Below are 26701 nucleotides of genomic sequence, written 5' to 3'. Positions count from 1 at the left end.
GCCACAGGCTGTGGCACACCATACTGAACCGTAATACAATAATTAAAACGACTAGTGTAATAAGATTAGGTAAGCGCGAATGAGACTGTGTGTTAAGAAAACAGGACGGAGTCCGACTATGTCCGTATATGTTGATCTGAGGCTCTTCTTCAAATAAACAAACTTCCGCTGTTCGCAGTGTTTGTTCCTCTCTGCTTGCCGTCTCCTTCTGCCGTTTTCGCCGCAGTTTGCCTAGTTTGTCCCTCTCGATTGGCCGTACGTCGCTCTGAGTGTCGTTTTGCTCCACGTCGGCCGCGCATGCGCGATGCCCGGATTCACCTGAGGGGTGATGCGCGACGCCGAGCCAAGGCGGAAGAAAGACACCTCGAAGTGGGTCAGAGGCGACGCTCCGACAGTCACAGTGCGCTTCTCCACTCTTTCTCCGTGACGTTCTGGAGCCATGTTCAAGAAGCTGAAGCAGAAGATCAACGAGGAGCAGTCGCCGCAGAGGAACGCGCAGCAGTCCCCGCAGCCGCAGGTCAGACTCAGTCAGAGACTAGACCGTCTTGACGTCACTCTCAGACTGAGTGTCACTCACTCAGTGGCTCCGGTCCGGTCGGGTGGCGCTCGCTTTACCTGCAGCTTCACCTAAGTTCTTCTTTACCTTCTTTACGTGGTCAGCCACAGTAGAGTAGATTCTGTCTGTGTAGTAGAGCAGAGACACAGCAGGTCAGGAAGACTCAGACTGTGACAGCTTTCTGGTGTGTGTGTGTGTGTGTGTGTGTGTGTGTGTGTGTGTGTGTGTGTGGGGGGCGGGGGGGGGGGATTGGTCTGAGGACTGGGGGCTCACCTGCTGCTCAGCCCAGCTCAGGTGAACACTGGACTTGCAGTGTGTGACCTTCAGGCTTCATGCAGATGAGATGAACTCTGGTGACCGCAGTTATGAGTCAGGTGTGTTTGTGTGTGTGTGAGAGAGAGAGAGAGAGACAGCACAGGTGTGCTACTGATGTACATCACCATGTTTTACCCAGTGTTTCCCACACTGATCACTCCGCTGTGAGTCAGTGAGCTCAGCAAACTGGACGAGTCTCTCCGCGGTGTGTGAGGGTTTCACTTTCGCTCGACTGTCTCGTTGAACAAGGTGACGCGACGTGATTTGTCCTCCGCTGAGGACTTGGCAAGTGACGTGACCAGTCTCTCCACAGGTGGGACCCAGGGAGCTGCGCGGTCGCAGCCCGTCTCTCCTTCAGGATGACAGCCCCCCTAGTGACCGAGAGGTGAGCTTGAGTCTCTCTCTCTCTCTTACACACACACACACACACACACACAGAGTATGCACTGACCAGTATCCAGTACTGTCTGTGTCATTTACTGTGACAGTAACGTAGTTACTCTGTCAGCGTAGAGTTTGATCAGGGGTGTTGGAGCAGGAGGTGGGACTCAAACTGAGCTTCATGGGTTCTAAGCACTGCACCTCCTGATGTATCCCCCAAAGGGCCTTCGTATTCGTGGGACATGAAGTAGTAAAACGGTGCTAATCCGGTAAACGTTGCTGATACGTGTGCGGTCGTAGTCAGCGTGGACCTTCACTTTCAGGGGACAGGTGCTTTATACCCATTACTCTCTCTGTCTCTCGCTCTGCCTCTGCGGGGGGTGTAAGAGGAGCTGTGTGTCACCTGAAGCTCTGCTGGCTAGCCCCCCCACATTAGACTCCACCCACCGCCCCCCACACATCTGTGCAGCTGTTGGAGACCCTGGCCTGACGAGGCGCAAGGGCGGGTTCCTCGTGTCTCCTGGTGCTCTCTGGAGATAGGAGACCCACACGCTGGAGATGAGCACCACTGCGAGAACTTCTGGAAGGTTCTGCACAACTGCCTCTTAGAGGTGTTCTTGGGTGCTGCTCCTCATCGTTGTGTCTTGTCAGCTTTGCAAGCATTTCTTGTTCAGATAATCTGCTACCCTTCTGAAGGGGAACATATGAAATATATGATTGGTTAGCGGACTACATGTGCACCTTGAGTTTTTGAGTGAAGATTCAATTAATTTTTCAAGAACACTTTTCTCACAGAGTGCTGAACAAAGGCATAAGACAGAGAAACAAAGACAGTTGACTGTGTACAGAGTAATACAGTATCAGTGTAGGTATTAAAGCTATAAGTATGCTACTGGCCAAGAATGAGAGGAACAAAAAACTCCCAACTGAAAGTTGAGGGAGGAAAAAAGCTCTGGGAGTTGGAGTGCCAGGGCATTTTAGGTAAGCAGTGGCTTTTAAGGAAATTTACAGCTAATGATAACATTGTAGCTGAGTGTTGCCTTGATGTCCCAGTTCACGTAGATGCATCTCGTCCATCAGGGCAGGTCAGCAGCTTCAGTTAGAATGGGGTGCTGGTATGATGACTGACCGCCTCCTCAGGTGTCATTGTAGGGAAATTGGTTTCCTTTGTTGTGAAGTAGGATCCAATAAATGACCCTAATGTGGTCTGCAAAAGTGTTCCAGGATTGTCAGATGCCCTCCATGCTAGACGTGATCATTTCCACTGTGGTGGTCACATTTACATGTACATTTATTCTTTTAGCAGAAGCTTTTCTCCAAAGCAACAAACGTTTCCGAGAACAACACGGTGAGCGCATCACGCCAACGGCGTCATTTCCTAGTAAAGGGTTCAGTTACGAAGCGAAGATGCTTCAACACAAGGCCTTTCCGTTGCCCTCCTGGAGGACACTGTAACCGCAGCCTTTGGTTCAGGTAGGTGGGTAGAGAAATTTGCACAAGGTCAAGAGTCAGGAGAGGCTTCTTTGTCGTTTCAACGATCTGCAACAGCACACAGTGATACGAAACAGCCTTCCTCCAGGATCATGGTGCTACAGAAAACAACAGGTGTTCCACTATATTAGAAGGCTTTCAGAGGAAATGAAAAGGGTTGCAAAATTTTCCCATTAATTTTCTGAGTTGATCGCATTTGGATGAGATGAGAGCGATTAATTTGACTGAGTTGAAAGTTGTTGTCAAGTGTACGCACGGTGAGGTTTGTAAGTGTGTGTGAGTCCTCCTCGCATACGGTGCGGGTGCTGCCGTGCTCCCGACTCGCTGTGGCAAGAGCTAAAAACAGCTTGTCCCGTTCGCCAGATGCCCGTGTGGGTCTGCTCATGTGTCAGTGGTCAGAAATATCCCTGTGTAGGCCACTGTGCCTTACGCCCCCCCATCAGGCTCACTCGTCACCGAATGCACTGGCTCCTCATGTCACACTTTGGAGTCATGACTTTTCAAAGATACAAACGTTTTCTGGTTTCTTTTAAATTGCATTTTCTTCACTTACCTGTTTACTAACATTTCTGTGTGCTGCCACCTAAGCTTGACTTGTGTTTACCGTTTGAGCAGGTGGATGGCAGTAGGGCGCACCTGAACAGAACAGGAGTGTGGGGACCCGCCGAATGCAACTCGCTTGCACGGTGTTGACAGTTCCTGTCTGGTGTTCCTGTGTGCTGGTGATACGTAATCAGATGAGGAGCGTTGCACATGTCATTGGGAAGAATGGGCCAACAAGCGGCGTAGAGCAGGTCTTTGCGGAGAGAACGTGTTTTTATTTCAAATGAGTGTCAGTGTAGTTGGAAGTCAGCAATAAGTAAAATAAATAATCTGATTTGATGGAAAGAGTGACTCTGGAGGTATGACCAGGCTTCCTACTCGTGTTCTGTGTCCACGCGCCTGCTGTTGCACCAGAGCCCATCCCCTCTCCTCGAGACACCTCAGACATGAGTGACCTCAGCGTCTCTGCGGTCAGGGGGTCAAGGGGTCAGGGGTTGGGCAGGGCAGCGTGAGCCACTCACCGTGTTCTCGTGCTCTCCTTCTCTCCACCCGCACGCGCCGGTTGGGCTCAGCTGCTCGCTGGGGTCATAGCCGAGCCGGCCTTTCTCTCTGAGTACACTATCTTTGCTCTGGACCATTCCACGCGACCCAGCGCTGATGCGGTGCCCGTCGCGGTGAGTCCCACCCGCCCTGTGCTCTAGCCGTATCCTCGGTGGGGTAGGAGAGCTGGCCTTGGACCCACCGAGCTGCTTGCTCCCCTCTGTCCCTCTGTGCACTTTGGTTTTTCTCTGTCCCTCAAAGGCGGCTGACCTTTAACCCTGCCCCTAACCCCAAGAGCGCCTCCACATGTCTATGCTACGCCTGTGTATAGACATGTGTCTGTGTACACTCAGTGTGATATAACGTTTGTATGTTTGCATTTTGCAGTTTCCTGGTGCTTTCTCCCCTGTCCGAATCTCGCCAAAAGCCACGCTCCTCAGTAGCGTCCGTTTGGTGTGCGTGGCGTGTATCTCGCTTCCGCTCGCTCTCCACATGCGTACGTGAGCCTGGGGTTCGCCCCGAATTCCCTGAGCAGGAAACAGCCCTGTGAACGTTGGGATGTGAAACGGACCACTTCCCTCAGGCTGAACAGGGCTGGCCGCAGGGCTGGGGCAGGTTTCTGGGTCGGGGTTAGCTCAGGCTTGGCCTCTGATTGGCCTGGGCTAGGCCTCAGAATGAGTGGGGTCCTCAGGATAGAGAGTTTCTCCATGACATATATTTCAAGGTTGTGTGCTCAGTCTGTCGCTTTTGGCTTTCCTCACATGCCGGACGGCCAAGAGGGAGGGGCCGGCTCCCGGTTGCCGTGCATGATTGGTGTTGCCATGGGAGCTCAGCGTGGAGTCGGCTGGTGCTCGCTCCGGGAGACAGACGCCACGGCCTGGTGCTCGTCTTGCATGTGACCAGTGTAGTGGACACCGGTGGAACCCCCCACGGGGGGTGCTGTCCTGTTGTGCACAGCCGAAACCCATGTTTGTCAATAATTTTGAACAGAATCCAGTTCATTTACTATTTGCTCCAATAAACTAAAATGCATTTCACAACAGACTGACCTGTGATGCAGATTGTTTGCTTCTCTGGAGCCGTTATTTCCATAAACTGCTGAATACAGGATTGAGTCCAATGGGAAAGACTGAGGTGACAGTAGTGTCCCGATCCTGTAGGTCTCAAAGGACAGATCATTGATGGGCTTGTAGACCATGAGCAGGGTCTGCAGGAGCAGGTTGTGGCTTTGACATGTTGGGAGAAGCAAAGCTGTGAGTCGACTGTTAGCCCCAGATGTAAAATGAGCGAGTTGTCCAGTTTGACAGAGAGCAGTGTTTGTCATTCACTGAGAGGGCGACGACACTGACCAGTGAAGAACTTCTTCAGAATGAGAATTGCGCAGCTTAAAGCACAAGCTCTTTGGAAACCAGTTAAAACAACAACTTTGTTCATAAGACAGGGATGTAAATAAAACAGGGTGATAAGACAGACGCTGCTTCCCCTCAGTTACTGACAATGAATTAAGGAAAACATAACATTAAGAAGCAGACAAAATTTTGTTATAACAAAATATTGAAGTGTTTGTCATCGTTTTCATTCATGTTAGGCTATTTTTAATAAGGAACCACTTATTTTTTTCTATAAGAAATAATGGTAATTAAACCCCTTCACAGTGGAAATTTGCCTAACGGTATTCAATTTATTTTTATAGAGCGCTCTTGTCACAGAGTGACACAGGGTGCTGAACAAAGGCATAAGACAAAGAAATAAGACAGTTGGCTATATACTGGAGTAATACGTTATCAATGCATTTATTAAAGCTGTAAGTATTCCTACCTGCCACGGAGGAAAGGAACAAAAAGCAATCAAGACAAGCTGAAAGTCAAGGGAGAACTAAAAGCTCTGGGGGTCCAAGTGCCAGTGACTTCCCACCCCTCCTGGGTATTCTACATTATAAATGACTTTTAAGCCAGTTTACAACTAGTAACCTTGTACCTGAGTGTTTACTTGATTTCCCAGTTTACATAGGTACATCTCATCCATCATGGCAGGCGGTCATCAACAGGTATGACAGCTGGCCAGTCTCCTCATAGCTGAAAAAGAAATAGTAATTGATGACTTGATGAGATTAGATGGGTTAATGCAGAATGAAAAAAGCACCGCCAACTGGAATTGCAGTACTTATGGATATGCCAGAATGAACATATTGGTCTTAAACCTGGATTTAAAGGCTGAGACAGACTTATTAAACTTAATTTTTAATTGCATTAATTTAAGTTCTGTTAAACTATTCCAGAGTTTAGGTGCTCTATAGCTAATGGCAATACAGTAAATAGACCCAGGGTAACCTCACTAATGTAACAGGCATGTCATTTAAATAAGTTCTCCATTCCAGTATTTAGTAATATTTAATATTCTGTACTGTCTTTTCTGCTATTTGTCAAAAATCAGATTTTCACCTGAGTTTTTAACATAGCAATTGAAAGGGAGGCCACCTTGATGATGTCCATCTCATTGGTCAGTCCACATGGGACAGTGAGGGCCAACAGGGCTTCCTCAGTCACGTGTGTTATTCCGACCCCACCCAGTGCTGTGCCACACCCTCCAGCTCTGCAAGCACGGTCCTGACCACTGTGTCTCGAGTAACCTGCTGTACTAATGGGTTTCTGTATGTATGTCTTTGTCTCTGTGTGTGTCTGTTTGTCTTTCTTTGGTCCATGGCTGTGTTGTAGTGGTAGTAATAGTAACAAATATACCATGTTTAACTCCTTACCCCCCAGCCTGTCCTTCTCAAGCTGCATGAGGGCGTCAAGCCGCATCCCGATACCCAGCACTACACCAGGCACTAATCTGCTAATCTACCCTCTCTCTCATGCTCCAAACCCAGTGTTTGGGATGTGTCATGTGGTTGAGAGGACTAATAGCCCACAGTGTGGCTATTGTTGAAGCACCGCCCCTTACATCTCGCCTTTTTGCCTTCATAGCACGTGGTTTCAAGCAGCACAGACTCTCCGAAATCCAGGGGCAATGTGAACGGAGATGGCGCCACATCAGCCCAGGTGAGTGTAGGCGGGAAGAACCCAAGCAGACACTTGGTGTGGAACGGTCTCGCTCTCGTCATTGTGGTCTTGCCTCGGTCTGTCCTCGGCGATGCTGTGGTAACGCCGTGGTAACACCATGGTAACATTGGTTACTTCATATGGTCTTGCTGGCGAAGCAGGAGTCCCAGTCGCTGGCCCAGAAGCTGCAGCTTAAGGTGCCCTCCATGGAGTCGCTGTTCCGGTCCTCTTCTCGGGAGAACTTGGTGCGCAGTGCCTCCCGGGATTCCCTCAACCGCCTCGGCGACACCGAGTCTCCAGCCACAACACCCGCCTATGACCCCCCCTCAGACATCGAGAGCGAGGCGGAGGAGTCGCCGGGCAGCGTCGAGAGTCTCACCAAGGAGCAGCTGCTCCATCGCCTGCACAGGGTGGAGAGGAGCCTGGCCAACTACCGTGGCAAGTACTCTGAGGTAAGGAACAGGGTAACTACCAAGGTACACAAAGCCTGCTTGTGGTCAGTCTGTAGTGTCTGGTCTGTAGCAAAAGCCAGCTTGTGATTAGTCTGCTGCTGTTGGTTTGCTGTTGAAACCGGTGTTAGTTTTTTTCCTGTGAAGCTGTCTGTGGTGTTCAGTTTTGTTCCTCTGCTCACCTAACCATTGCTACCTCGTTTCTCCCAGCTGGTCACTGCCTACCGCACGATACAGAGAGACAAAGAGAAGACCCAGGTAAGTGTACCACCATAAACCAAAGGACTTGGGCCTGAAGGTGACAACACTGTCAGATATCTCCAGTGCTGTGACTAAATACACCCCACAGCAAAGATCTGAAGTTTAGCTGAAGCAAATCAAAATAAATGAGGTGGGAAAAGGCCGTGTCCCACACAAAGAGCCAACGTAGAGTGTGTGTAAGGTGTGTGTGACCACCTGCCTCCTATAATGTTCCTGATGCTCTTGCAGAGGCTTCTTTTTGTTACTGCGGGCAGTTGGAAGAACCTGGCTGCGTCATTAAGTCGAACCCCATCTTCCTCTTCCTCCTCTGCACCCTCTTAATTGCTTTTTTCTTTTAGGCCATTCTGAGTCAAAGCCAGGACAAAGCTTTGCGCCGGATTGGAGAGCTCAGAGAGGTAAGGGTATGCTGGAGACTCGCTGCTTTTTCTCAATCACAAAGAGAGAAAGAGAGCTTTAACTTTGAGAAACGCTTACGTCAAGGAGCAAACCTGGTCACGAAAGTTGAATGTTTGGATGCTGAGCTTCCTAGGATTGATGGAGCCATTTAAAGGTAGTAGCAGTTCTAGAACATGAATGAATAAATGAATTAATAAATGTGGAACAGTACGAGTAGCAGGACCAAAGCTGCTCCAGACCAGAGTCATGTGGTAAAGACCTGTGATTGTGTCCCTCACTCTTCGAGCCATTGGAGCGCCAATCCCAGTAGGCAGGGGTCAGTCATGGTCCTTCAACGATGTGGTGCTGAAACTCTAGCCTCTGTGAGAAATACAACTGAGGGAGGGGTGTACAGTGGTCACACTGTCTGTGGTGGGTTTGCAGGAGCTTCAGATGGACCAGCAGGCCAAGAAGCACCTGCAAGAGGAGTTTGATGCTGCTCTGGAAGAGAAGGACCAACTGATCACTGTCCTGCAGACCCAGGTGAGCTGGGATGAAGGCGTGGAGACAGTAACCAGGGTGTGCTATGGCTGTCTGTTACACTTTCTTCAGATATCTGGTTGGACATGATGTCTGACTTGTCCTCCCACAGGTTGCTCTCATGAAGAAGCGTCTCCACGGCATTCAGGGTGAAGGTTTCTCCACCGAGGTGGACTCGGCTCCTCCCGAGGGCTCGCAGGAGAGCTCCTCTATCCTACAGAGCCCCCCGGCAGATGGCTCTACTGCAGTTGAGGGTAGGTCTCCATGATGCTGATGCCGTTGCTGAAGGTTCCCACTCAGATCACTGCGTTCACCTACTCAGCTTGTTTTTGTATAGATGTTATATATATTTTGTATCACGTTCGTTATCTGCCGTTTTTATTACGCTATGTACAGTTTGCACACTCTTGTGTATCAGATGCAAGTGCAGCCCTCTTTGTTTTGTTAATTTGTGGCAGTGCTTTCCACAGTGTCATGGGCGTACTGGAGAGGGTGGTGTCAAAGTGGGACTAGACACGAACCACCTTAGACACATGTTCCGTCTTAAGGGAGCATATGAGACTGAAAGTAAACAGTGTGCCATGCTGCAGGGGGCTCAGCGTGCCGCTGTAGAGAGAGACACATGAGTGTGGATTGGCTCACTGAGTGGCAGTTCCCTTTGTCCCCACTAGAGAGCGACGCTACCTCGGCCAAGACCGTGGAGGTGCTGCAGCAGCGTGTACGGAGGCAGGAGAACTTGCTGCAAAAGTGCAAGGAGATGCTGCGCAGCCACAAAGAACGCAGCACACAGCTGAGCAGTGAAAATGAGGCGCTGCAGCAGCAGCTTCAGGAGCGTCTGCAGGAGCTTGAGAAAATGAAGGTAAGAGACACTGAGCTCGACTCAGGGTGGGGGCTGAGATTTGAACAGTAGAGGTGAAAGGTCACAGGGGGGCAGGGCAACTCCCTGAATTGGCAGCACACAGCCACATATGGTTGCCGTTCTCTCATCTGTGTGTCTCTGTGACCCACTGAAACACTGACTGACCGACCGACCGACCTTGTTCTTGCAGGAGCTCCATACCACTGAGAAGACCCGCCTCATCACTCAGCTACGGGATGCTAAGAACCTCATTGAGCAGCTGGAGCAGGATAAGGTGGGCACTGTGCTAATCGGCTGGGTGTAGGAGAGATGGGTATTGGTGAGGAAGCTCTCTTGCCACCAAAGATGGCGCTGTAAGAAAGCATTCAGAGGGCATCTGGGCTGTGAACCGTGCAGCTCGACCGAAGAGGAGCCCACGTCTGACAAGGTTCAAGTTCAAGTTTAGTTTATTGTCATAGGTACAAGTACCACGTACAAGTATCATGAAATTCTTCCTGAATGCTTCTCCACAGACTATGGACAAAGACATAAACAACAGAAATACTGCACAAACAAAACAGTGACAATGACAGTGAGTAGTGCAATAACAATAAATAATGGTAACAGTAATAACAATAATACCAGTTGACAGCCAGAGAATTTAGAACAAGAGAATGAGAATGCTTAAAGTGGCAGTGTAATTTACCAATGTGCTTGGGAGGAGCAGTCCAACTCTAGTTACTAAAGGTGGCACATTGGTTAGTGTTGTATTCTCTTACAACAGCGGGGTAAAAGCTGTTCCTGTACCTAGCGGTGCGGGTTCGACTAGACCTGAGCCGCTTTGCAGATGACAGAGAAGAGAAAAGTGCCCGTGCGGGGTGACTACGATCTCTCATGATGCGCATCGTCTTTTTGAGGCAGCGTGCGGTGGTGTAGGTGTCCTGTACTGCTGGTAGCTGTGTGCCAATGACTTCCTGAGCTGTTTTGACCACCCTCTATAGGGCTTTCTTGTCCTGTATGGAGCAGCTGCCACCCCAGGATGTAATACACCCTGTGAGGACGGACTCCACAGCACACCTGTAGAAAGTGGTGAGGACTGTAGTGGACATCCTGACTTTCTTCAGATGCCTGAGGAAGTGGAGGTGTTGATGGGCCTTTTTGATGGTTGATGCTGTGTGCTCAGTCCATGTGAGTTTGGCAGTGAGGGTGACCCCTAGGAATCTGAAGCTGTTGATCCTCTCTACAACGTCCCCTCCTGTGTAGATGGGTGCATGAACCGTATCCTGTTTCCTGAAGTCAGTCATCAGCTCCTTAGTTTTACTGACATTGAGAGACAGGTTGTTGCCCTGGCACCACTCTCCCAGGAGCCTCACCTCCTCTCTATAGGCTGTCTCATCGTTGTTGGTGATCAGACCCACAATGGTGGTATCGTCAGCAAACTTTATGATGGTGTTAGAGCTGTGACTGGCCACACAGTCATGTGTGAACAAGGAATATAGCACTGGGCTGAGGATGCTTCCCTGTGGAGTGCCAGTGTTGAGGGTCAGTGGTTAGGAGGTATTACTGCCAATCCACACACGCTGGGGTCTATTGGTGAGGAAATCCAGGATCCAATTGCACAATGTGGCGCTCAGTCTCAGCCCTAGTAGTTTGTGGATCAGCTTGGTTGGGATGACAGTGTTAAATGCTGAGCTATAGTCCACAAATAATAGCCTTGGATAGCAGTTTTTATTATCCAGGCGAGACAGAATGGTGTGAAGTGTGTATGATATTGCGTCTTCAGTGGATCTGTTGTGGCGGTAGGCAAACCTCAGTGGGTCCAAAGTGTCTGGGATGGTGTCCTTAATGTGTCCTGGCACCAGCCTCTCAAAGCATTTCATTGCAAGGGGGGTCAGTGCCACTGGGCGATAGTCATTAAGGCAGCTCACTTTGTTTTTCTTAGGAACGGGGATAATGGTGGTGTTTTTGAAACAGGTTGGTACAGTTGAGCTTTTTAAGGAGGTGTTAAATATGTCCCTGAAGACAGTAGCCAGTTGTTCACTGCATGTTTTTAAAACTCGCCCTGAAATTCTGTCCGGACCAGCAGCTTTGCAGATGTTGACACGGCTAAAGGTTTTTTCACTTGTGCTACAGACGGTGAGACTGGCGTTATCATGCAGCGCAGTGGGGATCAGTACCGGGGGTCTTTGTTCTCGAACTCGAAGCGGCCGTAAAATGCGTTCAGTTCATCAGGGAGAGATGGAGCGGCACCTGTCAATGTCCACATCTGTGGTTTATAATCTGTTAACGTTTGGATTCCCTGCCACAGCCTACGTGCATCTTGAGTGCAGTTAAACTCTGATTCCGCCTTCCTGCTGTATTCCCGTTTCGCGCTGCCGATGGCATTGCGAAGCTCGTGCTTGCTCTTCTTGTATGCGCCCATGTCTCCAGACTGAAACGCGCAAGTTCGTACATGGATCTTATTTCGCATTTCGGTGGTTATCCACGGTTTTTGGTTGGGGAATGAGCGGACTGTTTTATATGGTATGCAGACATTTACACGGTACCGATGAAGTCTGTGACCGCTGTGGCATACTCGTCCAGACTGGAGGATGAGTTTCTGAACATGTCCCAGTCCACGGTGTCAAAGCAGTCCTGAAGCCTTTCCTCTGCTCCTGGTGACCAGCGCTGCACAGTGCACGTCACAGGCTTCTCTCACTTGAGTTTCTGCTTGTAGACCGGGAGCAGCAGAATCGAGGCATGATCTGACTGCCCGAGGTGTGGACGCAGCAGGGAGCGGTACGCGCCTTTGTGTGAAGTGTAGCAGTGGTCGAGGGTGTTTGAGCCTCTGGTGGGGCAGGAGATGTGCTGATGGTACTTGGGGTACGCGTTCCTGAAATCGGCTTGGTTAAAGTCCCCAGAGATAATGAACAGTCCATCTGGGTGCTTCTTCTCGTACTTAGTGGCGACGTGGTTCAGAGATTTGTTTAGAGCACTGTTTGTGTTCCCTTGGGATGGGATGTAAACTGCGGCCACGAGCACAGCCGAGAACTCCCTGGGCAAGTAGAACGGTCGGCATTTGATCAGTAGGTATTCAAGGTCCGGAGTGCAGTTCTGTGCAATCATTTCCACATTCGTACATCAAGCGTTGTTAATAAGAAAGCATACGCCCCCTCCTCTCTTTTCCCCCGATGAACCAGTCCGATCTGCGCGGTAGACTGAGAAGCCCTCGGGCTGGACCGCATGCTCCTGCGTGCTGGTGGTGAGCTGCTTTTCCGTAAAGCAGAAAACACAGCAGTTCCATAAGTCTCTTCGGAATTTAAGTCGACCTCTGAGATCATCCAGTTTGCTGGCCAGAGACTGAACGTTGGACAGGAAAATTCTGGGCATCGGAGGTCGTAGCTCACGGTGTTTCACTCTAATCTGTACGCCGGTCCTGCGGCCCCGTTTCCGAGCTCGCTTCTTCTGAGTGGTCCCAGGTGGGTCGCGGTCATGATGTTGTTCGCGGCAGAGTGAAGGTAGCGCATTCAGCTCTCCAGCGCTAAGAATTGCGTCTAATCACACCGTTTCACGTATTTGCAGAAGAGTTTGGCAGTTATAAGTAATAAGAGAGTAAACTGGCTGGAGGGATAGTGACACAAACGAAATAATATACACTAAACTAACAAGTCTGCGAGGAGAAGTAATCAACGTGTTGCCTCGCGCCGGCACCATATTTATCACAGGTGAGCGGACAGGTAGAACACTGACCTCGCCAACCTCTCAGCGGAGACTGTGACCATGCGAGCATGGACAGCTACTCTCACAGTACCCCCCCTTACACAATGGCTGTGAATGCAGCAGAAGCTGAGCTGTATACAGGAACTCCCCCACTTGGAGAACACTCGCTTTGGGCCATGAATTATGAACCGTGGCTTCGCTGTGGGCGTCAGTATAAGATGGCCTGTGCCCCTCTCTGTGGTGACTGCTGCCCTTTCTTGGCCCGTCCCCGCAGGTCACACACTTATCACTATTAATAGCTTTGCGCACACAGCAATGTACAGTTTTCTACCAACTCGTGCAGTTCAGGGTAATTTTTTTTTTTTTTTTTTTACTGCATCATTTCAGGGTAAGTGCTGCCATCAAGGTACTGCAACAAGAATGGGTTGAAACCGGGGCCCTTGTGACTGCAGGTCAGCGACCGTGACTGCCTGCTTACGTGTGCTGACTGTCTCGCAGGGCATGGTGATCGCCGAGACCAAGCGGCAGATGCACGAGACTCTGGAGATGAAGGAGGAGGAGGTGGCGCAGTTGCGGACGCGGGTCCAACAGGTGATGGCGGAACGTGATGAGCTTCAGGAGCAGCGCGAAAAGTCAGAGAGAGCGGGTGAGGACTGGAGTGTGATGCTGTGTTTGGGTCACTGAGTTTCTACAGCAACCATGGTGCAGTTTTTTTTTTTGTGTACCAAAGGAGCATGTCCTGAATCTGGTCGCTTCTGCTTCATGATGTGTACGTGTGTGTGTTCCCCCAGCCTTTGAGGAGCTCGAGCGTGCCCTGGGCATGGCACAGCGGGCTGAGGAGGCGCGCCGGCAGCTGCAGGCCACAATGGAAGCCCAGGTGAAGGAGGTTGAGCGCACCAGTGAGGAGGAGAGGCGGAGCCTGCAGCAGGAGCTGACACGTGTCAAACAGGAAGTGGTGCACATCATGAAGGTGAGCGACAGGCAGAGCTGCCGTGGACTCAATGTATTCTGGACACCTGCACTGCTCATTTGGGAGTTTTTGTTCCTTTCTTCCATGGCCAGTACACATACTTATAGCTCCATAAAAGCATTATATTATGATAGTCGGTAGTCAACTGTCTTCTTTGTTTCTTTATCTGATGTTTGTTTTTCTTGCCTTGTGTCTGTGTTAAAGCGCTCTGTGTCACTGCATGAGAAGAGCTCTATAAAAATACATTGAATTGAATTCGGGTGGATTCGCATCTGTGGGCATCTCAAAGAGCAGTTCCATAACAGAGCTTCACGTTGCGCCATACTGAGCTTAGAACCTCACTAATACCTCATACACATGTTACAGTCTGGGTTTACAGAGTCCGCTTTTCTCCAAAGCAACAAACAACTGAGTAAACAATAGTGCACAAAGAGCAGATGAAGTTGTACATGGAGAGAGATGGAAGCACAGTTTCATCCTGCTGTTTTTGCCAACACACTTGGTACAAGTAGCTACTTGTAGAACTGAGTGTGACAGGAAGTAAGAAAACGGCCGTGATGCACAGTCAGTACTGACTGCTGACTGATTCGTACCATAAACATGAGCAACACTCCTTATCTTGTTAATGTCCACTGACACTAAGGAACAGGCAGTTGGATCGATGAGTCCCACACTTCGGGGGCTCTTTGCAGTGCTCTGCCAGGTTGGAGAGTAAAGGAAAGTCGCGTTCACTCCACAGTAGGCAAAAATTTAAGAAGATGTAAAGTAAATTCAATTATAAATCAATAAACTGGACAATGTTAGGCTTTTAAAATTCCTGACTCAGCTGCTCAGAAATGAAGGAGTTTGTGTATCCTCACGATGCCTGTGACCGCACCACGTGAGTAAAAACTGGTAAAAACACACTTTTGGGTCACTTCAGTGATTCCTGCAGAGTTTGCTTGTGGTGCCTTACAGTGTCCATGTCCATGCCTCCTTCTGTGGAGATGGTCTCTCTTCTTAGGTGGAGCCTTGTGCTGCTGGGCGTCTGCACTGTGTAATGCCGTGCAGCTGCAGCCATGCAGGTAGTCGTTTTGTTAGGCTGCCTGCAGCCCCAGGTCATTGGATAAGAGATGAGGTCATCTGTAGCTCGGCCAGGGCACGGGGGTCAGTCCCACTCATCACATGGTTCCCTTGAACAGCCAGAGTTGGGTCTGTGCCCTACGCCATGAGCAGTGTATGCATCTTGAAAGGAGTTGACGAGAGCTTAGTGTCGTCATGGTTACGAGGCCGCATCCCAACTGCATGCCTTGAGGAGTTTCGCAGACAGGTGCTCTGTTTTTTCTCCTCATCTGCTCTCTGCATGTCCACATGTGCTCAATGAACACGTACCATGTAATCATTAATAATTTTTAAAAAGTCTATATGCAGCTACTGGTGTAACGTACACTGGTTTATACCGTGATATGTGGCAAATGGACTGTACTCAAGGAACACATCCAAATCTCTCCTTCCATTGATGCAATGCACTTTTTTTTTTATTCTCAGATATACGTCACTTTGGAGAAAGGCATCTGCCAAATGAATTAATAAAAATGCGTATATACACACACTCACTGACTCACTCTGTCACACTATGGCTTTGAGTCTAGCCCAGGCTCCTTACATAAATGATTGTTAAATCCAAGCATCTGTTCATTTATGGCAAATGTGAATAAATGAATATCCCAGGGAGGTGAAGTAGAGAACCGTTCTACCTGCTAACATCACAGGTAAATGGTAGTGAACCTGTACACAGTGCTGAAGTGTTTGCCATGGCGAATTGCGTGTGTCCTACAGAAGTCGTTGGAGGAGCGTGTGGCTGAGATGGAGCGCCTGCATGCTGATGCCCTGGCCAACAGGGAGCAGGAGCTAGGCACCAGGCTTCAGCAGCGAGAGGCCCAGTTCCAGGAGCAGCTCAAGCAGGCACTGGTGAGTGGGGCCTTGCACCATGAACACCACCCAGCACACCAGTGACCTGTGGGTGTGTGTTTAAGGTCACATAGCATGTCCAGAGTGTCTGCTGTTACTGTGAGTCATGCTGGGGTTGGTGTGCAGGAGCAGTGCCGGGCAGAGCTCAGCAAGGCCATGCAGGAGCGGGACCAGCAGACAGCGTTGGCCCTCGAGGAAGCCGAGCTACAGAAGGCGGCCCTGCGGTTGGAAGGAGAGAGCCGAGCTGTGGAGCTGCAGCAGGAACTGGAAACGGCCAGGACGGTGAGCACCTCTATTCCTCCAGCCAGCCATGCCTTGTTGTTGTTGTCGTTATCGTCATCAGTGAAAGCTTGAACCCATAACTGTGGCATCTGAATATCACTGCAGAAAATCCTGGAGCTGGAAAGTACCCTCTCAAAACCTCCCCCAGATGGTTCCCACCGACCTACAGAGGACCTTGGCCAAACGGAAGAGCACAACAGAAAGATGGAGGGGCAGTTGGCAGCCCTGGAGGCAAAGCACCAGGAGGCACTTGAGCTCCTACAGGCGGAGCAGGCAAAGGCAGCACAGAAGCACCAAGCTCAGTTGGATGAGCTGCGCGAGCAGCAGCGGGCAGAGCTGGAGGCTGCACTGAAGGACAAGGAGCTACAGTACCATGCTCATGTGGATGACATGAACCAAAAGATGCTGGAGAAGCTGGATGTGAAACAGACAGAACTAGAGGCCTTAGCCTTCGAACTCTCAGAGACGCTGAAGAGTCGGCAGCTGCTGGAGGAGCAGCTGGCATCCACCGGGGGCAATTTTGATGCAGCCAGAAAGGAATTTGAAGCAGAGCTTCAGCAGGAGCGATCCAAGTGCCAGGCTAAAATTGAAGGCATCCAGTCACAGCATGAGGAGTCCCTGGGGGGAGTGGAGAAGACATTGAAAGAGGAACTCAACAAGCTCAAGATGGTATTAAAGGAGAAAGAGAATGCACTTGAGGAACAGTTGAGCAAAGAACAGGCTCTGAAGGAGGCTCTAGAGGAAACCGTGCAGGAAGGAAAGAACAAGCTGGAGGAGCTGGTGGCTGCTCACCAGAAGGAGAGGGAAGAGCTTCAGCAACAAAAAAAAGTTAATGAAGAGGCTCAGAGACTGAGCATGCTGGAGCTTGACGAGCTGAGGCAGAGTCTACAAGAGGTTCAAACAGAGAAAGAGGACCTGATGGATGCCACTATTCGCCTAGGTGAGATCACAGCAGAGCTGATGAATTGCAGAAATCAGGTGAAGGATCTTGAGCAGCAGCTGGAAAAGGCCCTGAGTACCTCGAAGCAGAAGGCAGAGGAGCTTCCTCAAAGGCACTTAGCAGAGCAACAGGAGCTGCGGCTTCAGATGGAACAAGTCAAAAAGGAGCTTTCTGAGAAAGAGTGCTTGTATGCTAAAACAATTGAAAGGCAGAAACAGGAGGAGACCCAGCTGAAAAAGATGCTGGATGATGAGAGGGCTGCAGCTGAGAAGACACTGGAGAATGTGAAGAAGGAGATGGAGGGGAAGCTGAAATTACAAGAGACAAAGATGGAGAAGGTCAAACAGAAGGCAAAAGAAATGAATGATAAGTTTAAGAAAAAGCTTCAGGAGCAAGAAGAGAATCTGAAAGCAGAGCTGCAGAAGAAGGAACAAGAGCTGGAGCAGAAGGACCAGCAAGTCAAGGAGAAGATCCTGGAAATGGCTCAGGTGAGCTCAGTGGGTCTCAATGAGACTGTGATGCAGCTGGAAGCCACCCACAAGGAACAGCTGGAGAGGCTTCGGGAGACCCTAAAGAAGGAGCAGGATGAGGTGTCACAGAACTGGCAGATGAAGATGTGCCAGAAAGAAGAGGAAATGCAGGAGAAACACCAGCGCCTCCTGCAGGAGAAGATGCAGGAACTAGCAGAGGTGATGGAGCAGCTCACAGCCAGCAGAGAGGAGAAGAAACTGTTCATACAAGACCTCAAAAACCTCAGGGAGGAACTTGCTATAAGAGAGACAACTGTGCAGAAATTGCAAGCAGAGCTGAAGGAAGCAGCTGCTAAGCTGGAGAACTTGTCTCAAAGTGAAGTAATGCTGAAAGAGCAAGTGGAAGCTGTAGAAAAGAACCTAAACCAGGCTTTGAATGAAAGGAACACACTGCAGGACCAGCTCAGTAAAGCTTCAGAAGACACCAGAGAAAAGGTGCTGGCACTAGCAAAAGAGCTGGAAGAGACTCAAGGCAAACTGCAAGTTGTTGAAGCCACAAACTGTAAAGAAGGTGAGGACTTACAAAAGAGGCTCAAAGAGTTTTCCCTACAAAGTCAAGCTAAGGAAGAAGAGTTCAGGAACCAGATCAGTTTAATCCACAAAGAGCTGGTCCACCGCTGCCAGGAGGCGCAAATGAAAATGGACTCCACCACGAAGGAGCTTTGTGAGAAAGTGGACAGTCAAGTGGGTGCACTTGAAGACAGAGTCGTGAGTAGTCAAAAACAGGTGGCACAGCTCAGAAACACCATCCTCTCCAAGGGCAACAGAATATGCACTTTGGTAGAGCAGCTCCAGCGGAAGAAGGAGGAGATTAACTGCCTCAATAGTTCCCTCGAGCAGATGACCTCCAAGGTGAAAATACACATAGAGCACATCAGTACTGTAACCACAGAGAAGGAGTTGCTACAAAGAGATCTACAGACACTGTCCGAGAAGGAAGTCTGTATCGAGCAGCTAAGGAAGGACAATGTTACCATCTCAGAAACGCTGAAGGACCGCAATCTCCATATCAGCAGTTTGGAAAGTATCATTAATGACCTGAAGACTCAGCTAGCTAATAGTCTTTCAGCAAAAGAGGAAGCCATATCCATGCTGGATCACCAGCATAATGAGCAGCAGCAGAAGCTTCTGAAGCAGATGGAGGAGAAAGTGGAGACACTTAATGCTGAAAAGGTCGCTGCTCTGGAGCAGGCTGAACAGTTCAAGAACAAGGTATTGGAGTTGAAGAAGAAAACGGAGATCCGGTTCACCCAGAACCACAACGCAGTCAAATCCCTGCAGGCTAAGCTTGAAGACATGGAGCGGCAGATCGCTGAGCGGGACGAGAGGCTTGAGAAGCTGACAGCCACCATTGACCACCAGTCTGTCAGTAAGTCCGAGATGGACCAGGCCCTCAGTGAGAAGGAGCAGCGCCTTGGTGCCTTGACCACAGAGTTGGAAGGTTGTATGAGTCGGGTGACTGAGCTGGAGGAGCAGTTAGCAGTGAGTGAGAGGGAGCAGAGCAAACTGGAGGAGCAGCTGCAGCAGGCCCAGACAGAAGCCTCACAGAGCAGGAACCTTGCCCTGGAGAGCCAAGCTGCCAAGCAAGAGCTTGAGCGCCAGCGGAATGACTTTGAGAAAGAGAAGACTGAGATTCTGAGAAACAAAGAAGAGGCTTTGAGGGCAGCTGATGAACGACTGGCCTCTGAGAGCATGGGAAAGCTGGCTGAGCTTAAGAAAAAAGCAGAGCAGAAGATTGGACAGGTGCGTAAACAGCTGACTGCACAGGTTGAGGAGAAAGAGCAGGCTATGGAAGTCCTTCAGAAGCAGCTAGAAGAGAAGGAACAGGCTCTTCAAGTTTTGGAGAAGCAGGTGGAGGAAAAGGGAGAGGCTGTCAGAGTCTTGGAGAAGACACTTGAGGAAGCCAAGCAGGACACAGAAACAAGGAAGCAGTGTGCTGACATGTTGGAGGACAGGGTAAAGTCTCTGGAAGAGGCTTTATCTAAAGCAAAGGATGAAAAAGAACTGCAAGTTGAAGCAGTTAGAAAGGAAGAGAGACTTGAGAAGGAGAGCTCTCTGGACCAGCTGAAGCAGATGTATGAAGAGAAGTTGAGTGCACTCAAGAGTGAAGTAGCCAATCTCAAGGAGACTCTTAAAGGAATTGAGGACAAGGAAAGGGAAACTCTGTCCATTCAGGAGGAAGCAAACTGCAGACTTGAGGATGTGATAAGTAAGCTGAAACAGGCAGAGGAGGAGAGGGAGAGCTATCAGGCCGAAATGGACCGGCTTAACATGGAGCTTCTTTCCCACACTACACGTGCTCAGACCTCCTCAGGCCTGCAGGAGCAGGTCCGAGAGAAGGAAAGGAGGATCGAGGAACTGGAAAAGAACTTGGAGGAGCTCAAGAAGTGTACGGACGACAAAGAGCCTGCTGAGAAGATTGAAATGCTTAAGGCGGAGGAGGTCCAGATCTGTAACTCCGGAGTGCTGGGGGGCAAGCCTCATGAGGTGGATTCCTTATTGGAGGAGTACAGGGAGAAGGCGGAGGAGTTGGGCAGCCGGCTGAAGGCGTGCGAAGCCTTGCTGAAGATGTACGAGCAGGAGTCGGGTCAAGGGCATGCTGCTGATTCCACCAGTGCGATGAGGACTCAGGCAGCGGAGCTGCACAGCAAGCTCACTGAGGCAGAAAATGAGAAGCAGAAGCTGCGCAAAGACGTCACGCGATTGCAGAAAGACCTCCGCTCCCTACGGAAGGACCACGAGCAAGAGCTGGAGTTCTTGCGCAAGGAGATGTCCGAAGAGCATAAGAAGAACCTCAAGTAAGCAAGAACTTGTCAGATTTAGAAATTTAAGAGCCTATTGTGCCTGATTTTGTTCATGAGATGCTGTTCTATAGATGTTTGAGGGGTATGGAAGGGGTTCAGGTACACAGTACACATGACGTAAATCAGTAGCATCTTAAAGCGGTCCACTTTGACAATGTATCAATGTCAACTTTAACAGGTCTTGCTGGGGTGGAGTTGAGCTGTCCCTCATACGCGGTGTGTCTGACTTTCTCCTTTTCCCACGGACAGGTTGGAGTTGGAGGACATGGAGATGCGGCACAACTCAACCCTGAAGCAGATAATGAGGGAGTTCAACACCAAAATGGCCCAGAAGGAGCGAGAGCTGGAGACAGCAGTGAAAGAGGCCATAGGTGAGGGGCTTGAAGACCAGAGCTCAGGTTCGAGACAGTTGTTCATAAAGTGGTTTAAGGTGACCTTCCGAAGTCCTGCCAAGGTTAATCAGAAACAAGATTGAGATCAGCTGAGGTGGGGGAACTTATTTCTGCATTATCTCCCCAGAGAGAAGGTTGTTGGTTGTTGGTATCCTGGTCATTAACATGAGACACATGACCTTCTGTTTGCTGCCTTCAGCTCCTCCTCATCCAGCAGTGGTCTATGTGAGGTTGCACTCCACGCAGGTGGTAGGACATGTTTGATTGCTGAAGAGCATCCTGTCAGAACTCACCCTCTCCTTTTGATCCCACCTTCCAGGAAAGGCACAGGAGGTGGAGGTGGAGCTAATGCAGAGCCATCGTGAGGAGGTCATCCAGTTGCGCAAGACCATCTCTCAGAAGGAGGAGGATCTCAGTCGGACAGTGCACAAATACGAGGAGATCCTGCAGGTACAGTGCGCCCTCTTAGTCCAAGGCCCTTATGGAGTTAGATGGAAATGAAGCTGGTTCTGCTGCACATAGCAGGTTAGTGGTAACGGTGCTGGTCCAGGACAGAGGGTCAGTGGAGCGTGAACAGCGTTGAGGAGGATGGCTGATAGTGATGGTCATTCACACAAGGCTTTGGTTTGCATCCTGTCTGTCTTCTGCCTGTCAGCTGAGCTCTCTGTGTCCTCAGAGCCGCGAAGAGGAGATGGGCACCCGCGTGTGGGAGGTCCAGAAGGAGCTAGACGAGCTGCAGATGAGGATCCAGGGCAACGAAGAGGTATGAAGCCCCTTGGGGGGTGGTGGACAGTACTGTGGCACTCTGCTTTCCCATTGCCTTGTTCGGGAAGGTGTTGTCTAACCAGGACCCTCTCTCTGCGTTTCAGGGCTCCACGTCCGTTTCTGAGCTCCAGGTATGTCGCCTTTTTCTAGCACGCTTCTTGTGGAACTGCTTCTTCTCTCACCGTACCATGTTTCACTGGAGTTTCGGCTTTTGCATAGTTATCACACCACACGTTTCCCAGCACACCAGGGCTCGCAGCTCCCTGTTGTTTCACCGCTTGTTTCTGGCACTGAAACGGCCCATCGCCCAGCAGGAGGCGCCCTTGCCTCCACTCAGCTCAAGGTTTTCCTTTCGCCTCTGGCCTTCAGTTCCTGCCTGGAATTTACATGCCCACGTGGCTGCTGGTGGCCCCTGGGCTCCTTCCTCTTTTAATTTTTTATAAGGTCTAAGTGTTTGTGTTTAATTTCCCCAAGTTTCCACTCGTTAATGAGATGTTGTGTGGTGTTTCTCTGGCGCTGCTGAAACACGGTGGCAGCTCCCGGCAGACGGTATGTGCAGTTTCCGAGAGATAGAAAAGGATCGGCTTCCTATTGGCAATCCCCAAAGTTGCACGCAGTCCTTGGAAGTTATTAATCAGTAATTCATCAGTAATTCACCAGCGGTGGCGTCCCACCAGCTGACATCACGCAGGAGAGACGATAATGGCAACGAGTCCAGCGTGAACCACTGAGCTTCACACACAGCTGCGCGTATGTTTCCAGGGCCAGCTTACGATGTGGGCTGGACCCGTGTGCCTCTATAGAACTTTTATCGACGGCACCGTGAGCGGCAGCTCCGCCGTGACTGGCTCAGCCGCCAGGGGGCGAGCCGATGCCATGAACGTGCAGTACATGTGGCTGTAACGTTGTGTGTTTGCATAGCCTCAGGTCCTTAAGTGAGGTGCATCCTCTCAGTCCTGACTGTGTCCCTCAGGCCCAGCTGGCCCAGAAGACCACCCTGCTGAGTGAGGCCCGACTGAAGGAGCAGGAGTTCCAGGAGAGGGTTGGTGTCTATCTCCAGCACTGTGAACTGCACCGTTCTGCTGCCCTTGTACTCTTGGTGCATCATTTACCATGTGTGCAGACTGTGTTACCCTGTGGTTGTCACCTATATTGGGGTAGCTTTGTGTGCTCAGTGTGTCAGAATGGCCCTCCGCCATATCACACTCCCAGAGTGTGTGTGTGTGTGTGTGTGTGTGAGGGAGGGAGAAAAAAAGTGTTCTCTCGTCTTGTACAGATTCACGCTCTGGAGGACAAGCTCCGGTGTGTCCATAAGAACTCAGTGGTCACTCACCTGGGGGCCCCCTACAGAGGTGAGTGACCTCACCCAGAGATGAGCTGAACAGTGGAAAGCTTTTCCGTCTGCTCCACCAGCCCCGTGTGACTTCCGCCATGGTTTCCTGTGCTCGGTCTTGTCTGTGAAAACATGGAAGTATCATCCTCCCTAAATGCAAACGATAAACCGGACCTGCCCTCCGGGTTCAGAGAGGGAGTGTGATTCTGAACGAACACACACACACACACAGGGCTTTCTCCAATCCCTTCCTTGTGGCCTAGATTCTGTAGAAAACTGAAGACATGAAAATGTCATGGTGCCTCTAGGGCACTGCTTTGGGTGGAGCTCGTGTGTGTGTGTTTGGAGTGAGGGAGGCACAGGGAGTTTTAAAAGGGGGAGTCAGAACATGATATGCGAAGGGGGGTGGTGATTGGTTATAACATTTGTGTGTTCTGTCCTGGTTTAATGGTTCAAGCAGCACTTGGCTTTGGGCACTGTTCTCATGTTGGGGGAGGGGGAGGAGGAGCAGGAGCTCGTGCTTCTCTCTCCTTTTCTCCCCTACCTCCCCTCAGCGATGTCATCCATTCACACACTGGCAGCGCTGTGCACTCAGATGTGGCATAGATCACACACTGTGCTGGTGCTGTGCATGGAGGATGTCGCTGAGGGTGGAGTTCCTCAGTAATGTTGGTCAAAGGCTCCATGAGTTCGTGACCTGACCGTGTGACACAGCGGTTTGTCTGGATCTGCGAGGCAGGGAGCTGAACCGTCCACTGACATCGCTGACCTCTCCAATAGGTGCCCGTGAAGGCAGAACCCCCAGGCTATGGGTGGGCGGAGCCTATGCGGCCTGGCCTATCGATGCGTTGCGTGTCTGCTGTCAGTTTTGCTCTTGCACGTCCACGGCTCTGCCTGGGTGTGGAATGAGACCCAGTTTATGGAAGGAGTGTCACACGTAGTGGACACACGGCTCTACCAGTGAGCTCACTAGTTAAACTAGTATGTGTCGAACTGAGAAGTACCAAGAACAAAGTGACAGAAATGTAACGGAGTGAAAATGCATGTTTTCCTGACAAAAATTCCTGTGAAAAGTACGACAACAAAGTTACCAAAGTAACGGAGTAAATGCAGTACATTCATACACAGCCCTGCTTTTGATGCTATTAAAACACTATTAAGCTTCTTGAACCAACTTTGTAAGAAGATGCCTGTGAGTGTGAGTGATGGTTCACAGCGGAGGACTCCCTGTGCGGGGCGGTGTGTGTGTGAGAGAGATATGTTAACGGCGCTGTTTCTGTCATGCAGACACGGGACACTATGGTGGTGACGCCCTCTCGGAGCCCACAGAGTTCGAGTATCTGAGGAAGGTCATGTTTGAGTACATGATGGGGAGAGAGACCAAGGTGTGATCATCATCATCATCATCTTCATCATCATCAACCACCAAAGTCACAGTCCTCACAAAACTGTATTACGTCACCAGAAGCCCCACATGTGCCCGTAGCAACTGGTCATGACCGTACCTTTGCGGTCCTTTGTGTCCCGTGTGAATAAAATGATGTGTTGGGTCCGTGTAACAGCCCCATCCACGGGCCATGTAAAGCAGCAGGGGTTCATGCCTCAGGGCTCACTGCAGGTGGGGGTTGCGGTGGAGGGGGTTGCTGATCACATGACTGAGAGCGAACGCCAACCCTCCAAGTGCACCCCCCCATGCGTACTCTTGCTGGAGTTAATGACTGCTGTTACTCAGCAGGAGGGCTCTTTCCCAGGTAGCTGCGGGACTCTTTTTGGCTCTTGCAGCGAGGAGAACCGCTCTCACTCTGCTTCTCATTATTTACTTCCGTCGTGCCTTAATTGCACTCAGTTGTTTAACCCTCTGGGTTCTAAGCAGAATAAGCACGTTGTGAGCTTCTTCTCCAAGGAGCCATATTCACCTGGGGACCTGGTGATCCCCTACAGCCCAGCAAGAGCACTGAGCTCCTCCTACGTTTCTCTCGACCCCAGTGTGGTGGAGTGGGCTCCCTGTGTCCCTTGGAGCTACTGAATCCTTCACACATTAAAGAAGGGTCTCGAACCCATCTCTTTGAGAACCACTTCTCTCCTCATCTCCTTACAGCTCCATCAATAATGAGTCCAACACCACGTGCTACGATTGTTTATGTGTTTGATGCCGTTTTGCGGAACTGTTTCTCAGTTTATTACTGTGTAAGTACAAGTGTAAATGTGAGAACCAGCATTGCATGACAGTCTGACTTCCTGTTGAACCTTTCTCTAGACTATGGCCAAAGTCATCACTTCCATGCTGAAGTTTCCTCCAGACCAGGCCCAGAAGATTCTGGACAAAGAAGATTCTCGAACCCTCGTAAGTGTCCTGTAGTAGGTGTCACGCAGAGGACAACTGGCTCACACACTCGTGCGACTCCAGGGAGTCTTTCCCCCACGTGATGTTCTGACACGTGGCGCCCAGATGAGCCTGTGTGTGTCCATGTGTCGCAGGCACCAGTTTCTCCGCAGCAATTCCTGTCGAGTGAATCGCCCAGACAAGGACCGCTGAGCTGGTCACTAACCTGGTCGCTAACGCTGCTGTTGACCTTTCCGCCCTTTCTCAGTGCCCAGCTGCCCCACTAACTGTACCCCTAACTCCATGTTGTCTGTCTGGCCCCTCCAGTTCAGCACAGCTGCAGGGGGCATCTTTTGAGGCCAGGGCCAGGCTGGCATGGGGTTGCGGTGGTGAGTTGGTGCTTTGCTGCCCCCTAGAGGGTTAACCGTGTGCTGCATGCTCTCTTGCTAGGGTCTCCTAGCTTCCTGACCCTCACTGGGCTCCTCCACATGGGGCGGGGGTCGGGTTCTGGTTCCTCAATGCACGCTTCTGTTTGGGGTGCTGGTGCCTGAAGGGGGCGCTGTTGACATGAACACGTGACACACTCACATTGCATGTTAATGAGCAGCAACTGTGATGCTCCGTGAGCTCTGCATGCTGTCTGTATGTGTGTTTCTCCATTGCTGAGTGTGTTGCTTGTCTAGGCCTCATTCATGAAAATACTGGCCCTCTGGCTTTTTGTGTGACTCACAGCCAGTGTGTGTGTTACTGACACACCCGTGCCCCCACCAAGAGGAGTGTGTCCCGTACTGATGCGCTGTGCCATTGCAGGCATGGCTACGCTGATGCAGACCCGGCAGATCCAGGTGGCGCAATGGGGCCCAGTGACACAGTGCTGAGGGCCAGGTGGAGGCGCCAGAGCCTGCTCTTCCTGTGCGTGCGTGCGTGTGCGTGTGTGTAAAGGTACAGAGACTGCTCACTGCAGGGACAAAGGGAATCAAGTCATGGTGGTTCTTTATAACTAGTTGCTAACAGATCATAGTGCGCATTGTAGGATTTATTAAAGGTTTACGGTTATTGTTTCGTAGCTTTTTATGGACAAATCGATTTGTGCAATAAATGAGATCAGTTTTATTTTGTCTTTGGTTCCTTTCCTGCATTCGCTGCTCTTTCCCGACCGCACAGGCCCATCCACGGTTCGTTTGCGGTCTCGGACCGATCACAACACTGTATCGTAGTACCTCGTTTGTTAACTACAGCTTTTCTACTTTATATTTTCCGGAGACTGACTAGAAAGGCTTCAAATATTGTAAATTGTAAATAAATTATACAGAATATGTACTATAGGGCATATTGTGGCTGTCGCTATATTGATACACTTGGAGAGAAGCTAATAAAGTTTTA

General features: G+C 50.4%; 1 protein-coding gene across 3 annotated transcripts; it reads left to right on the top strand.

Annotated features, from left to right (window-relative positions):
• Positions 1-26701, top strand: golga4 (golgin A4). 3 transcript variants are annotated; one of them, XM_018734601.2, is made up of 26 exons: positions 1-517; positions 1185-1256; positions 3859-3960; positions 6793-6867; positions 7029-7319; positions 7527-7574; positions 7916-7972; positions 8397-8495; positions 8605-8746; positions 9164-9351; positions 9542-9625; positions 13528-13675; positions 13821-13999; positions 15818-15949; positions 16076-16231; positions 16337-20499; positions 20755-20876; positions 21217-21347; positions 21574-21660; positions 21767-21793; positions 22636-22704; positions 22939-23014; positions 24283-24380; positions 25253-25339; positions 25646-25707; positions 26129-26701. In XM_018734601.2, the coding sequence occupies exons 1-25, from the start codon at positions 440-442 to the stop codon at positions 25673-25675; spliced, it is 6741 nt and encodes a 2246-aa protein (XP_018590117.1). In that variant the 5' UTR covers positions 1-439; the 3' UTR covers positions 25676-25707; positions 26129-26701. The 3 variants fall into 3 exon arrangements, with proteins under 3 accessions (XP_018590117.1, XP_018590119.1, XP_018590118.1); XM_018734603.2 differs by lacking the exon at positions 3859-3960; XM_018734602.2 differs by lacking the exon at positions 25646-25707.

Source organism: Scleropages formosus, chromosome 18, assembly GCF_900964775.1.
Source record: "Scleropages formosus chromosome 18, fSclFor1.1, whole genome shotgun sequence".
Classification (NCBI taxonomy): Eukaryota; Metazoa; Chordata; class Actinopteri; order Osteoglossiformes; family Osteoglossidae; genus Scleropages; species Scleropages formosus.
The sequence above is the reverse complement of the archived record's forward strand: the minus strand, read 5'-3'. Positions and strand labels throughout refer to the sequence as shown.